The sequence below is a fragment of the Accipiter gentilis genome, chromosome 6 (assembly GCF_929443795.1).
Source record: "Accipiter gentilis chromosome 6, bAccGen1.1, whole genome shotgun sequence".
Taxonomy (NCBI): domain Eukaryota; kingdom Metazoa; phylum Chordata; class Aves; order Accipitriformes; family Accipitridae; genus Astur; species Astur gentilis.
In genome coordinates this window covers 14,102,092-14,117,511 of record NC_064885.1, presented here as the reverse complement: position 1 = coordinate 14,117,511, position 15,420 = coordinate 14,102,092, and the positions used below count along the sequence as shown (strand labels likewise).

The following is a 15,420-nucleotide window of genomic DNA, read 5'->3' as shown; positions in this document are numbered from 1 at the left end:
ATGAGACCAGTGGATTAAAGAACACAACCCTGCTGTCTCGGGTAGCTGGTCTGTACATTGCTTGCAAGTGTGTGATACTCTCCCAAGGAAAGGGGAAGTATGTGGCACCTTCTCAATAAAACCACACTCCAAAACAATTGCTACTCCCCTGCACAGCAAAATGCAATGCAAGGGTTTTCAACAGCTAATGTAATAGCAAAGTTTTGTACGTGATGCATTTCAAACATGATTCACTTCGGACCATGTGTGGAAGCCCCTAACAGCACTGCTAAACATCATTACAGAGAAAGCAGTAAAGTGAAACGCAGCACTGCACTTGTTGCTCTCAGCCTTGTGGTATAACACCTGTTTCCAGAGATCAAGAGGAAAACCAACCAAACAAAAAAAGTATTCTTGCCAGAACTCTCATTAATCTAGAAATCTGACTCCCAAGACCTCGTGGGGTGAAGATCTCACAACCCTTCCACCCATGCTGCTCCCCAGCTCCAAGGAAGCCCCAGACCCCTGAGACAAAGCAGAGCCTACAGCTCTAAGCATAACCACTGGCTTTCCCCTGCAAGGAGGACGGTTCTCCAAACCGAGGAGGGTTCTCCAAACATCGGTGGTAGGAAGAGGAAGGGAACTTTATTACTGAGAATGTGCTGTAAGGTCACTTGGACTAGGAGGTAGTCAGGAGAAAAGAGAGGGCTCTGGATGATCAGCCAGTGAGTTAACAGCATGTTATACACCAAGACAGACACACAAAACAGAAATTACCTCTCAAAGGTATATTTGCTCTCAGCCCTGAAGAAATACACATGGGACTTGAACTGCAGCTTGAAGACATAATCCTTCTGAATGCCGTCTGCCTCTACAGGGGAGCTGACTGCGTAGCCAAGCAGCGGGAGACTGGCCAAGGGATAATCGTCCTAGAACAGCCCAATAGCCCAGCCCTTAGCGCAAGGCATCCCCGGCCACACAGTTCAACCCAACGCACACTCACTCTTTTGCACTGTACAGGTAAGGTCTTTGTATTTTTGTTTAGGTAAGAATGGGAGGAGGAACAGTCTTTATCTTTTGCGAAGCTGCCAATAGCTTATAATAAAACCTTCCCCCAACTCCTGAGTTACTTGCTTCTACTCCCCTGCCCGTTGCTGCCTCCTGGGCTCCCCCCTTCCCCCTTCACATCCTCTCTCTGGAACCCCAAGCACAAATCCAACACGAAAGTTAAAATATCCCTCCTAAAAGAAATGTGTCCTCAAGGCAAGAAGCCTGAGTAAAATAAACACAGTTTATTGGGTTAATAAGATGAAAATGCACAGGTTGCACTGCAGCACACTCCGTTACCAAGCAGGCGCTGAAGGCACCATGGGCAGAAAAATCCCCAATGCCTATTAAACTGTGCTGAAGCCCAGCAGGCAGAGAAACAGACAGAGACTGACCAAATGCTGCCAATTCCCTCATCTCCACTAGTCCCTGCCATGCAGAGACATTTTCCCCCTTACCCACAGAAGGTCAGTACTATCAAAAGAATTGGAAATCCTAATTAAATTCTGCAAGAAGGGCCCATGGCCTTACAGAGACTGGCTTTGTTACAAACTACCTCCTCTTCCACTTGTCGCTCCCCTTCACACAGCAGTGAGCTGCACCCGGAGCAGAAAGCCAAGGACCTCCAGGTTCTCCCCAACAGCCCAAACACGGTCCCCCCTCAGCTGCATTTGCTCACCTGGTGCGTTTTGTAGAAGAACAAACAGAAATTGGTGAAGACGACCCACAGTTTCTGCCAGCCATTGCTGTTCTTAAACTTCCTCAGCAAGTATCCAGAGAGCTGGTTCTAGCACAGAACAAAAAGAAAACTACTATGAAACCGCAAGTTGCTGCCCTTCAGAAAAAGACAACAGCTACCACGGATAAAAAGCTTGAGGCTGCCTGCCATTACCAATCCTGCACTTGCTTCTCTGTTGTAAAAGGCCTCCCAGGTATTTCACATGGTGACTGACTTTGTATATTCAGTTTACCAATTCACAACTATCTTCTTATGAACGAATTAGTGATTTCTCTCCACTAATAGCAAGTTCCTCTTTACATTTAAGTGCTCGCTGTATCTCAGCACAGTGTCAGGCAGCACACAGGATGGTGCTGCACTGACTCGTCCCTCCAGCAACTGCTCTCCTTTGTGGCCTACAGTCAGGGGAACGGTGACAGCCACGAGGGTGTCCATCCCTTCAGCCACCCTTTTTTATGTACAGAAAAACCATGTAGAACACACCGTGTGAGGAGGAAAATAAAGCAGAAGAGGAAACAGAGGGTGCCAGAGTTGCGGACAAGCTACACGTGGCAGCTATGCGAAGCCAAGCCTGGCGTGGCAAGCAGGCTGCAGGAAAGTTGAACATTGCCACCTTGGGAGTCAGAGTCACCCAGCGCTTGAGCAGCAGGATAAAGAAACCTAGGGCATGTAATGACAGCAAACGGATTTTGTAATTAGAGAAAAAGACTGGATATGCAGCAGATTTACACAGAGAACCATTTTGGGAAGCATAAATAGGAGGAAATCCTGTATCAACGAGGCAACATTACAACTCTGCCGCTGGCTGGCTAGGGCATCCTCATGCCAGCACCTGTGGGCTCACTGCGCAATTACGAAGAAAGCAGCAGTACATTTTCCTTGGCATCCCATGGCTCCTCCCCACCAGCGCAGAATCTGAGAGGCATTTTTACCTGGATCATGCACAGGTAATCAGACAGGGATAGGCTCTGGTTCCGGTACCAACAAACATGGGTGATTGTGTTGGGCCGTTGGGCCTGGCCCAGCAAATAGCGAGGAGGAAGCTCTGGAGAAACAGCAAGAGAGCAGAAAACTGAGCAGAGAAAAGGGGGAGAGAAAGAGAAAAACAGAACATTAGGATAAGAGAAGCGATGCAATGCGAGAAAGGTGTCTGTTAAAGGAAAATGGATTGTGAAACAAATGATGGTATTAGAACATGGAACAGATGAAAGTGAGAGTGAGCTGCAAGAACTCACACGTTTAGTCCCAGAGCCTGTAGCACGATGGCCTCGTTATCCAGGTACAGAACAGCAAGATGGTGCCTTTCACAAGGGTATCGGCAGGGAAAGGGAGGCTTGTCCCCTCTGACAGAAACCACTTTCTTTGCTAGCTAAAGTGCCCAACTTCTGGACCCTAAGCCAAGGTAACACTGCAGGACCTCCTTTACTGAGCTGATTGATAAGCTCTCTACATCATGAAAACTCGGGAGCTTCAGTGCCCAACTTTTAACTCCTTTCATTAAACAAAAAGTGCCCTAATGGCAAGGGCAGGGAAGGTAAGACGGTACAAATACACAGATGCAGCACCCTGCCCCATTGCCACTTGTCTAGTTAGTGACCTCCTCTTTCTCTCCATGGTATTTAGGGTCCGCCCCACTCCTGGAAGTCTTCCAAGCATGCAGATGTCCTACCCAACCGACCTTGCCAAACTGCCGCCTGAAGTGAAATCGTAGTGCCGGTGCAAGCAGTGCTCTGCGTAAGGAATGCTGAACAGACATTTGTTTCAAAATCTGCAGGATTCAGTACCAAAACATGCCACCAGCACTGCATCAAGCCGTGCTGAATGGCAAGACCCAAGGTAACAGCAGCTCAGTGGGCACATAATAAATCGCTGTTCAGCATAACACAACACTGCCGTCAAATGGCACTTTCTAATGCTTGCTGCTCACTCCTGCCCATGAATGAAGGGCAGAGAAGTCATATTCCCACCAAACTTAAAGCACTCTTGTTAATTCTAGGTGCAGTACAGCAGCTAACCAGACCTCAGGATAGCAGAGTCAATCTCTAAAGCGAAATATCACAGATAGGTAACTTATCCTTCAGCAAGGCTGATGAAACCCAAAGGAACAATCCAGTCCTAGGATATCCTGGGTTTCCTGTAAAATTTCTCTCCTTCAGTGCCTTTGCCAAGCAAAGCCCTGCTGCAAGAAGAGCAGAGCATGCGTATGCGGACACACAGACATGCACAGAGGGGAGGAAGCATGCAGTGGCCTTTTAATGGCCCATGCTCTCCCATGGACACAGAGATGAAATTCTGCCAAGGCGAAATGGGAGATGGAGGACGAGCAGCTGGGTGGACAGAGTGAGATGTGAGAGCTGCGGCCTGCAGGTACCTCGACAGCCACACTGTGGTCAGTCATGGAGACGCTTGTGTTGCGGTACCAGCACACGTGCATGGTTGTGTTGGCACGGTGGTGGCTCTGCCTGTCCAAGGAGCTACGAGAAGAGTGTATGTCATCTTCGGATTCCTGTTCTAGAGAGACCTCATCAGAGGATCCTGGGGGAGGAGAATTCAGCAGCAGTTTAAGAAAAGTGGGCAATACAAAGAGCAAGAGAAGCAGGGATTCCTGAGAAAAACTGTTCTCTCTTGCAATGGTTCAGTTTTAAAATACATTAATTTGAATTGGTTACACAGCTCCTAAAGCCCATTCGGAGCAGATCATTTTGGCTTTCATTACTCAGCTCTGCTTGGAGCAGCTGACTCAATGCTGTGTAAAACAAACAAACATCTCCACACTTCATCTTCAGTAGATTCTTAGTGAAGAACAGGAAGAAGTGCTCCACGAAGGGACACTACATGTTTCACCACGTCCATAACATCACCAGAGACAGGCAAGAGAATGCTGGGCTATAAAAGCTGATCTCCAAAGGCACTACATTTCTGGACAAGAAAATACCCTATGTGGTTAAACTGAGAAAAATTTAAGTAAGAGATGAATAAGGACCTTATAAAATTAACAATTCTGCAACTGGGACATCTCTGCTGCATTTAAAGCTACCAGGAACATCAGTCTAGGAAGGCAAGCATATTTCTTTTGATTAAAACAAAACAAAAGCACAATTAACTCTCCATTACCATGTGAATTATAAAAATACTCCATTTATGTCATCAAATTCACAATAGGAAAAATGAAAAGGACATGACAACTGATGCTTTTCAAGAAGGCAGGAAACACCACTTACTGTTGGAGCGATTGCATACTGAGTTTTCCAGAAGCATGTCAGATTTCTCGGTAGATTTCTTGGCCATTTCAATTGCCATGTTTAGGTCTTCCATCCACTTCCCCATCTCCAGACGGGTACTGCAAGACAAACAGTGCTAATGGAGACCAACCCAGCCAGGAGCCGTGACAGAGTGCTAGGCTGCTGAAGGAAGGCACAAGTCACTGCCCAATACAAGCAGCAGTCCCTTTCCAGTAAAAAAACAAAAATAACATAAAAATTCCTCCAAAGCATGAGCTTTCCAGACAGGAAGCTGACCTCATACAGCTCTCACCTCTACTTTCAAGACTTGAAACAAGACTGAAATAACCATTAAAAACTTGGGACTTCATAGCAAAGCAAATGAATAGACAGCCAATAGCACCCTCTGGAGCTATGGGACTCAGAAGAGGAATTATGGGGTCTAGGCCATCGCTGTTCTTCGTACAGAGAGCTTCATAGCTGGTGGGTTATTTCAAACACGAAATCATGTTTTCCCTGCAAAAAGCAGGAGATGGGTGGTAGGACCATACCGGAAAGGATTTTTTTGCAGGATTAAAGGCAACCTGAAAGACAGCACATCTTTTGAAGGGGACAGAGGATTTACGTTATATCTCAAGCAAGCAAAACACAGAGTGCAGGAAGATGAGGACTTCTTTCACCCCACATAGTTTCCATTATGGGTTATGTGGCTCACACCATGATTACAGGGTAAGAGCTTTACAGCTCATATATGTGTATCTATATCCACCGGCATGCAACAGCATAAGCTTTTCCTTCAGACATGGCCACAGCATTTATTTTTTACCTCTGGCTACATTTGCTGAGTGCACAATTGTTGTTTGAACTGCTATATACAGTTACACACTCTTGTGTTTGCTTGGGAGGGTCTGTGGGACTGTTTTTGGTAATTATCTCTTTTTTCTGCAAGTTTTTAATTTAGACTGAAAATTCCATGCACGGTCTAAGCCCAGCAGCAATTTTTTTTTTTTTTTTTTTTTGACAGGTAGGGAGAGGTAACATAAGAAAAACAACCACCTTGGAGCTATTTCTAAGTTATGACAAGGTAAAAATTATATCTATTTTTCCAAATATAAGAACCTTTCAAGCACTTTTTGATTCACAGCTGCTGAGAAGTGGTTGATCTTAAAAATAATAGACATTTTGAGGCATTAGGCTGGAATTAAAAAAAAAAAAAGTTTTGCTTGCCGAATATGTCTGCATACCAAGTAGTATTGGCTCCTGTGCCACTACATACCTGATTTATAAATGTTCAGTCATGGTTATTTTTCAAAACCAGGTTATCAAACAGTAAATAACACTATAAATTTAAGGTTGAGATTTAGTGCTCCCATTCTGCATTCTTAGCATACCCAACTCCAGCTGCCTTTTAGGGGACCTGCAGAGGGACAAAACCTCCTAAAGCTGATCCTGAGAGAACAGGTTCAGTAGACATCCTAAATATATTTCAGATATAAAGTAAAAAAAGAAACCAAACTCACTGCACATGGACAAGTTACACTGAAATGGTAACAGTTTTCTCTCCAAGCCAGCCTTTAATTTTTCCTCTCCCTTCCCAGCTTCCTCCATGAGATCCATGCCAGAATTCTCCCCTCCTTACATCCATTTGCATGTTCTGGATTTCAATTCTTTTAGGGTCTCTAAAATACTTGTATGTTTAGATTTTGCTTTGTCTCCTGCTTTATAGCAGTTGTTTAAAGGATGACACCAACAACTCGGGCTAACTAGAAAACAACACAATGGCAACATTATCACTGCTGCTGGGTGTTTAATAACACATTGTTCCAGTGACATAAACTACTCCTTCCCAAAGAGCAACACTGATAAAGGAGTTGTGAAGTGTCCTGTGTTTGTTTTGAAGTCATGCTTTCCAGAGGACACATGAAACAGCACCCTGGCCCTGCACCAAACAATTGAACAGCAACTCTTTGGAGAAGGCATCTATCAAACCTACAAGCAACTGAGAAAATAAATGTTACCTTGCTGCAACCACTATGGTTTTTTGTGCTGAATAGATGGTGAAGCAGTGTGGGACGGCCCATTCATTCTCACTCTCCTCCACCTGCAGAAAAAGAAAAGGTTTTTCTCATCACTGCTTGGTGACTGATAAACACTAAAACTGTCCTTAGCTGGCTAGGAATTTGAGTCAAATATGATTACAACCCGGTTGCAGTAAGTGCAAAACAGCTACTCTTTTAGGAATACCACCTACTTCAAGTCTATTTTGGCTCTACATGAAAATCTATACTGTGCGTTTCTACTGCCGCATCTCTAGCAGCACAGCACCACATCCAACAGGGCAAGAAAAGGAGAGTTCTGAGCAGGATTCAGCTTATTACTTACCGGTGGGTCGAGCACTATCAGCTGCAAATCAAACACAGAAAGAACAGTCCCATTAGAATAGGGGGATGGGGAGGCAGGAGGACTGATTGTATGCCTAGGTGTGTGCACAAGGGAAAAACACCAGGACAAATCCCAATTTCCAGATCAGCCTCTCACAGCAGCATGAAAAAGAATGGTCAAAAGGGTGTGCTCCAGCTGTTTTGCTAATGCGATGGAAGGAAGAAGCATAACACCTGCAGACAAGTCTCTGACACACAGGCTACGGCACGCAAAGGTCCAGTCCACGGCCAGCAGCACCACAGGCTGCCGTCACTGGCCTGGGAGCAGCTTGCGGCATTGGTCCTCATGCCCTGAAGGTATGCCTCAACCGGCCTTAAGGCAAAGTCATTTCCTTAATGCTGTGATGAAACTTGAAACCACTTACCAACATGCCATGAAGAGGAAGATGTCCGTGAATTTTGAACTGATTTGTCCCTGTAACCCCTTTGCTTGTGTACAGTAACATATCTGAGAACTGAAAAAGGCAGAAAGAATACAATCAATATTCTGAAGACAGCAGGTAGGTCCAAGTATTTTTTGACATGTTTTTAAAAATCTGTTGTTTAAAGGCCACTGTCGACACATGAAAAAACACCATATCTCAAGTCAGTTTGGCCTACTTTCCTTAAAACCACTCTTTCATTTACTTACAAAGAGAGACAATTAGTTTTTAAAATTCTCTTAAAACTACGTGCCATTAAGGAAACAAGCTGAACAGACAGTATTGTCACAGTCATGCTCTATCTAAAAATCCCTCAGAGTGAGGGATGGCTGATTTTCATCACAAACACATGAAAACACACTTTCACGACAACTTTATCTTGAAGACTTCGGGTTTATGAAAACCAGAAGCAACACCCACCAGGAAGAACATCCGCTGCTGTAAACCCTTCTTAGTGAGCTTGTACAAGCAACCTTCCCGGATAAACTCCTGCAGCGGAAAATAGGAAGTTAAGCAAAGCTTGATCTTTCCCAAACACAGAGAATTTTAATGGTGGGGTTTTTCCCATCCCAGAATATACAGATGTTGATTGGTACCCAGCAATGATCGCCAACAGATTTGTTAAATGCCAGATGACACCTTTCTTTCTGTTTTGTACCATGAATCAGCTCCTTGCTGCAGCCAGCATTTAAATCAAGCAAGCAAGAGAAGGAAAAGGAGCAGAGTTCCTGTCGGACACCAGCAGTTCACCTATTACACTTACATCCCACTGCAGTGATTGCCATAGCATCCCAAAAACATATGCGATGCTCCTGTACTTACGCTCAGTATATCTATCAAAAACAAAGAAACAAAAAACCAAGCAGGAACTAAACAAACTCCTAGAAAAACAGAGTCCCCGGTACTGGTTTTGCCCAGTGACGTGGCTCTCTCGCCACCGTTACGTTCTCCATGCAGTCTCAGTCCACTGACAGACATAAGCAGACCTGGTAGTGGATTTCCTATCAAGTACATGACATGCTGCTTCCCACTCAAACACAGAGCACCATACCCCAGTATACCCAGAATCTGCTGTATTGTCAACACAAAAGCATAGCTGGAGTCTAAGGAGAAGCATTTTTGATCTATTCTCTAGGACATCACCAAGACCTATGGGACCTAACACGAAGACAATTATACAAAGACATCACAGTCATTCCATAAAACAGAGAGACAGTGATGGCAAATACATGGTTGAAAGGCACTTCCTCGGCAATAAAAACAATAAGGGCTCTAAAAGAAAATTAAGCAAAGGTACTTACCCTACCAGGTGCCGTGAGATTATCTATACCAATCAAGTCGTGCTGCAGCTCTGTGAGCTTCTGGAAATTCTCCAGGCGGATGAGACTGTGCTGCAGCCGAGATGTCATCTCTGTGACTTCCTTCAGTGCATCTGTAAGGAAAACAGCACCGAGGGGATCAGAACAGAGCAGACGAACCCCGGTCACCAGTTTTATCCCTGGAAAACTGAATCTGAAATTCATAGTCAGATTTAGAATAGGACAGAATAGTTCAGTTGGCATGGATCTACAACAATCATCTAGTCCAACTGTCAACTTCTTAAAGCATATTTTATAGCTACCTAGGAGTAAAATGGAGATGAGCAAGCAACTTCATAGCACTTCCTGTACTTCTGGAGATTACTGGGTATCTCAAATTTTGCACATATAATAACAATTTACCACATAGCCAAAAGTAAATTAAAAAATTGAAGCCAACTGTTTCTGCCAAAGATTACTTTATAAATGAATGGAATATACTATGCAAGTTTTTGACACTACAAAGCAATTATTTTTTGTCATGTTTTTACTTATAAATGACAAAGAGTTCCTAAAAACCCCTACTTTTTTCCCTGCTATAAAAGGGGACAAGAAAATGACTAATTTTCCAGCTTTGGTTGAAACATTAAGATCCGTCAAGATTACCACAAGAAAAACACTTTCTGGAATGCAAGAAAAAACATTCATTCTATGCAAAGGGAAGAGTCTACATCTAAGTTATGTTTTTCATTTTCCAAACTAGCAGTTAAAGCAATTTTCTATCTATTGCAGAAAGTTTCGAAGCCTGGCACCAGAGCACAGCAGGAGGGTAGTGAAACCTGGTACTGAAAACCTTGAAGAAAAACTAAGTTAGTTTTAAAACATAAGCTAAACTTTCTTTTTTTTTTTTTTTTTTAATTTAATTAAACTGCCTTCTGTCAGTTTTCTGCTGTTCTACTTGGTGTATTCTGGTTTTTTTTTTCCCCAGGATATTTAAATTACAGTATTCACTAAGCAGTTGTGTTTTCAGCAATCTAAATGAAAGTTCCTGTGTATTTTGCAGATCTGCATGCAAGAGTCAGAGAGGTCCTGAATGGAAAAAAAGTGTTTACATTGAACTTGTAGATGTAAAGCTTGTTGTCTCCCACAGGATATGGGCAAAATTTTCTATGTACATGGGAACGAGTTTCTGCCTTGCACATATACAGCTGAGTGCTCACTTACTCCGGCAATCTGCAAAGTCCCGGTGCTCTGCTGTGTAGTGCTTGCAAAGTCTCGCCAGGATCAACTTGTAGTGCATCAGTCTCTGGATCGGTTTGAGCAGAAACGTGTTGAGAGGCAGGTAGCAAACCTTCTGCAGCTCAAACTCCTTATAAACTGTTTCCAGCTTCTTTAGGCGTTTAGTTGCTTTCTCCAGTTCTGTCAGGACCTCATCATGCTTCTGCAGATAACTGGTAAACTCCTGTTGAACCATACGAAAAATTACTCGGATCAAAGGAAAACAGTCTTTCATAGATTTCACAGTGAGAAAGAAAAAACATCCAACCCCAGCTCTACTTTTGTCTCTGACCATGATTATGCAAGCCAAGACTGCATATATTCTCATAAATACTGACAAAAATAGCATTAACAACATTATGTTTCAACAACTTCATTAAAAAAAACTCAACAGTATCAAAAATAAAAATATTTGCTTGGTTGTCCTCTCTTTGCTGTTTACTGCAGCTGTGCCTTCCTGTGCCACTGATGAGAACAGCCGGTAGCACCACCCATTAATACTTCAGCAGTCTGAGACAATTCTTGTTGATTACAGACTTTTTTAGGACAGGCAGAAGTGAGCTGAGAGGGTTGTCTCATCTAGGTTTATCTATTAAAGAAACTGGCAGGCAGCTCCCAGTCAGGGTCAAAGTAGGTGTCTGTGCAGCACTGTGCCCATGCCTGCTGGAAATACCAAATACAGAGAGCGCTGATAGTCGGAATAGCAGTCACACACTTCTACACTCCTATTCAAGCCACTGGTTTTAATGGAATAATTACTTCACAGATATAGCACAAGCGTAACTGTCCCATGAAGGCACTCCAAATAAAGGTGACTTCATTTCAGAAGAAACTACTCTGCAGTTAAGAAAACATTTGGATTTTGGAATTAAACCACCTTATGAAACAGTGTCTCCATAGGGGAGAGTTCGCATTGTGCAAATGTAGGAGAGATGGTGAAGCTAATTAAATAGTTTTTCTTTGTCTTCTGCTGAATAACCAATAAACAAACAACCTTTTCTCAAGATAAATGTAGGTGGTTAAATAAGCAACAGTGGTATAAACCCTTGCAGTAGATATTTTATTACATTTTCTTTTTAATTTGTTTATCAACAATAATTGTTTGCAAGTCACTTCAAGTTTAGTGGAAATACTAAACACCTTGAACTCTCATCCTTGACAAAAGGAAAAAAGTGACTCAACAATCCTGTGATTCCATTTTAAAAATCTTTTATCTACCTTTAGAGTACGCATATTCCTGAGCATGACATCTCCAATGCGTTGATAATCTCCTTTCACATGAGCATTGGTTTTTCCTTCCCTGAAACACACATAAGGAGATGAAATAAGAAGGCACAGGACATGGGAGATCAAGAAGTGTCAATTTCATCCCTCCACCTTCCCCTGTACTTCAAGACATAATCTTTACAAAACACTTCCTGGGTATCTGTGTATTTTAAGGACTGCTTTAGTAAAATTAAGGGAAGCAGTACTAACATTAATGCCTTCTCTATCCATTTTTAACCACTTCACATTCCCATTTCACTGTTAGGGTTGAAAACTTGGTACAGTAAATCTGGAGGCTACATAAAATAACAAACAAAGCCATGCTTAGAACACTGGGAAAGGAATAGAAATGAATCTGTGTGAAAGTCTATTTGGGAGTTAAACCTCTCAGACTTCTGAATAAATGTCACAACATGATCCCACCTGGATTTATGAATTTATTTTTGTTCATACTTCATTTACATTAACCACTTCCTTTTGAATGGTAATTATATTCCAATATATTACATCTCAGGTAAGGAGAAAGTAATAAAAAGGTTAAAAGACTAAGAACATGCTTTTTGAAATAAATTGTGCTGCAAGAACTGAACTCTAATCTTAATTACAAAAAAGTGTTTCCTATATTTTCACCTGGAGATTCATTAACTGGAAAGTGTTGAAAAACACACACATCTCTTTTTGACCTTGTGTTCCTCCTCTTTTCTAAGGCTAGAGAGACGCCACCAGGTTATATTAATGGTTGGACTCGATGATCTTAAGGGTCTTTTCCAACCTAAATAACTCTGATTACAAAAACCTTGGTCTGGTGTACGATTCATGCGATATTATGTACAAGGCAGTGCTTAAAAAATGGGCTTTGCAAACTGTATTTAGTACTGGTTTTAAAACTGTAATTTATTAAAAGACCTTTTCCTTGATTTTATTCATGTAGAAATACCAGTTCAAATATAGATTAAGTACAATTCTGACATGAGGATGTAGGAAAAGGTCCCCCCACTCGTTGCCCATGCGCTGCACTATTAACGCTTACCAGAGCGATAGCCTCTGCTCAATCTCTTTCAGGAAGCCTCGATGAAACTCATAAATTGGGTCTATGTTAGAGAAGAGTAATGTCATCAGGCCCTCTGGCATAGCGTTCTCCTTGATGACTGCGCTACGAAACCACTGCCAGAAAAATCATAAATTATGAAAAATTTTTCTATTTAAGAAATTAATCACTAGCATACAAATTTCTGCTCCTGCAGCAGTGGGGGAGGAGGAATTGTGTACACAGGGAAGCAGCAGTAAGGAAGGAGAAATATTTAGGGAAGACATAATCTGGGAAAGATGAAAAGATGTAATTTCTTTCCTTACCAAACATTACAAATATGAGGCTTACTGGTTCTGGGCACAAGCAATGATGAGATGGTTGGTAATGGCTCTAAATTACAGTCAGTTACTGAGTGGCTGCCACAGCTGATGTTACACCACTGCTTTCACTTCAACACAGATACAACTGCTCTTTAATAAAACTTGGAGCCCTGTGCAAGTTATTCAGTAACTAGAGACGTCTTGTTGCATGTCTCATACTGCACTTTTAATCACTTTCGGTTCCCTGCTTTCTGGAAGGGATGTGAATATTACAAACCAAAATGATATGCAATGTAGCTCTTGGAGCTGCTCTCCCACATGAGGGCCTATGGAACAAGGAAGGTAATGCTACATGGCTCATGGATTATGCTTTATCATAGGACTTTCTTCTGCTACCTGGAAGAAATTCCAAGTTTTTCCAAATTAACAATTACAAATCTGTTAAGAAAAGGAAAAGCATTAAAGAAAGCTAAAAAGCCCTTACCACTGTAATAACCTCCAGGTCCTTTAGATATGTCCGTTCTGTAGCAAGAATCTCCTTTGCTATAAAGTATGCCTTGTCAGTTGGATAGCGCTGAAAGAACAGACAGTAATCAAAAAGTATTCAAATATAAATGTTCTATTCATTACTAAGCACAAGCTCAAACCCTACATACATTTCCCCTTGCTGTGTGCAAATGGAGCACTTGATTACTAACCGTACATCTCTGTATTCAGTACCGTATTCTCAGATACTGATTTTACTATAAAATAATATTTATATTTCAAGATTATTAAAAAAATAATAACAATTATATGCCAGTTTTATGAGCTTCTATTTCAAAATCAAGGGAGCACTTCACAAAAATATGGAAACAGTTATTCCAAGTCTCCTAGGTATTAAACACTTCTTTAATCAAAGCACAGCAGATTTGCAACACAGTCCTTTTCCAAAACTATTCTATATCCATGCACAACTTTTACGCAAATCCTTTGAAGATCATATTAGTTAGTTAAGAAAACACAAAAATCATACTACATCAGTTGTTGGCTGCATGATTGCTCCAGGGCTGCTACTTAAAGAAAAGAGAAGACAGAATGGACATGGAAGCACAAAGGAATGAAATGGTGAAGAGATACATTCTGCAGTTGCAATGAACCAAAATCAGAGTTAACCTGAAAACATACATTAAAAAAATCACGTAAATATTAAAGAACTAATCACATTCCAAGCTAAGATGCTGCTTTGTCTCCTTAGCTCACTATGTTGCGCCACAGTTTTGCGCCAAATCCTCACCCAGTAAAAATATATGACAGCAAACCCATTTGAGTTACATCAAAATTTGGCCTCCATCTCTGCCCCTCCTGAGTGTAACACAGCTTTGAAAATTATTTCTCCCTTTTCCTTGTACGTACCAAGTTAATAAAAAATTCTCTTTTGAGAGATGCTTTGACATGCCCTCCAGTGCCATCAGCACAGCTACTCAGTGCTTCTAAATCCTCCATCTCAATATTGCTCATGGAGGAGACGTTTTCCTGGTTGCTCAGTGATGTATCAATTGAGTCCATCTTAGACACATAGAATCCCTGGAGGTGTGTATCCCCAAATAATTAATTTTGAGAAACTATCCAGCCTCTTTTCAGGTTATTTTATGCTAGTTAGTGTAGTCCCACACATCAGCAACCTCCCTAGAGGAACCAGAGGACACACTTCTATTCCCTCCACAGCCATCCTCTTAACTTCAACATACCTGTCTCAGGTACCTGGTGTCAGGGAAGTCCTACCTAATCTTGGCTTCAGGTATTTTTTATTTTTTCTTGGGCTATTTACCTGACTGTAGCCTCATAAACCCTCAAAATGCTGTTGAACCTCAGTGGACATCCTTCTCAAACACTGTCTTCCCAAAGGAAAGGACATAATTTTTCTGACCTCCCTGGAGACCGAAGTGACACAGCTCTTTTATCTCACTTACCAGCTAGCTTCCTCCTGCAGTACGTACTTGTCCTGAAACACCCTGTTTATCAACCAATGGAATCAACCAATACACGCTAGCTTGACTATAACTTCAGCTGTCTCTTACGTGATATGAGAATTACTGCCAAACAGGTATGTTTTTTGTGTAATGCAACTTTGTGTGCGCCTCCTCCCAGGCTCTGCACAGGATATTAGAACGCACAATGCCCTTAAGGGACTAACTTCTATGGAAAAAAGTTTCCCAAGGCAAAGCAAAGCTGGGTTAGGGAATCAACCACAGGCTGCAACAACAGGAGATCTCAGGAAGCCTCATCTCTCTAGCCTCGGCAGAGATGACCCTGCTGCAAGCTCTGCACAGCATCACTGCACACATGTGCATCTGCTGGGCTTCATCCCTCTCCTCAGCATCACCTCTCCTCTCTGGG

At 42.2% G+C, this 15,420-nt stretch overlaps 1 protein-coding gene across 8 annotated transcripts in view; it reads right to left on the bottom strand.

The window, feature by feature from the left end:
* Nucleotides 1-15,420, bottom strand: part of FARP2 (FERM, ARH/RhoGEF and pleckstrin domain protein 2) — an 81,326-nt gene that overhangs the window by 2,184 nt on the left and 63,722 nt on the right. For 4 of the 8 annotated variants that reach the window (XM_049802090.1, XM_049802089.1, XM_049802091.1 and 1 more), the window contains 13 exons: nucleotides 13,526-13,615; nucleotides 12,722-12,855; nucleotides 11,644-11,725; nucleotides 10,372-10,609; nucleotides 9,151-9,281; nucleotides 8,270-8,338; nucleotides 7,793-7,882; nucleotides 7,369-7,389; nucleotides 7,005-7,087; nucleotides 4,987-5,105; nucleotides 4,137-4,300; nucleotides 1,706-1,813; nucleotides 757-908 (listed from right to left, as the gene is read on the bottom strand). In XM_049802090.1, the coding sequence (XP_049658047.1) occupies nucleotides 757-908; nucleotides 1,706-1,813; nucleotides 4,137-4,300; nucleotides 4,987-5,105; nucleotides 7,005-7,087; nucleotides 7,369-7,389; nucleotides 7,793-7,882; nucleotides 8,270-8,338; nucleotides 9,151-9,281; nucleotides 10,372-10,609; nucleotides 11,644-11,725; nucleotides 12,722-12,855; nucleotides 13,526-13,615 (1,481 nt within the window). Of the gene's footprint in view, nucleotides 1-756; nucleotides 909-1,705; nucleotides 1,814-2,697; nucleotides 2,838-4,136; nucleotides 4,301-4,986; nucleotides 5,106-7,004; nucleotides 7,088-7,368; nucleotides 7,390-7,792; nucleotides 7,883-8,269; nucleotides 8,339-9,150; nucleotides 9,282-10,371; nucleotides 10,610-11,643; nucleotides 11,726-12,721; nucleotides 12,856-13,525; nucleotides 13,616-15,420 lie in introns of those variants that run through there. The other 4 variants (XM_049802093.1, XM_049802094.1, XM_049802095.1 and 1 more) reach the window with 4 other exon arrangements.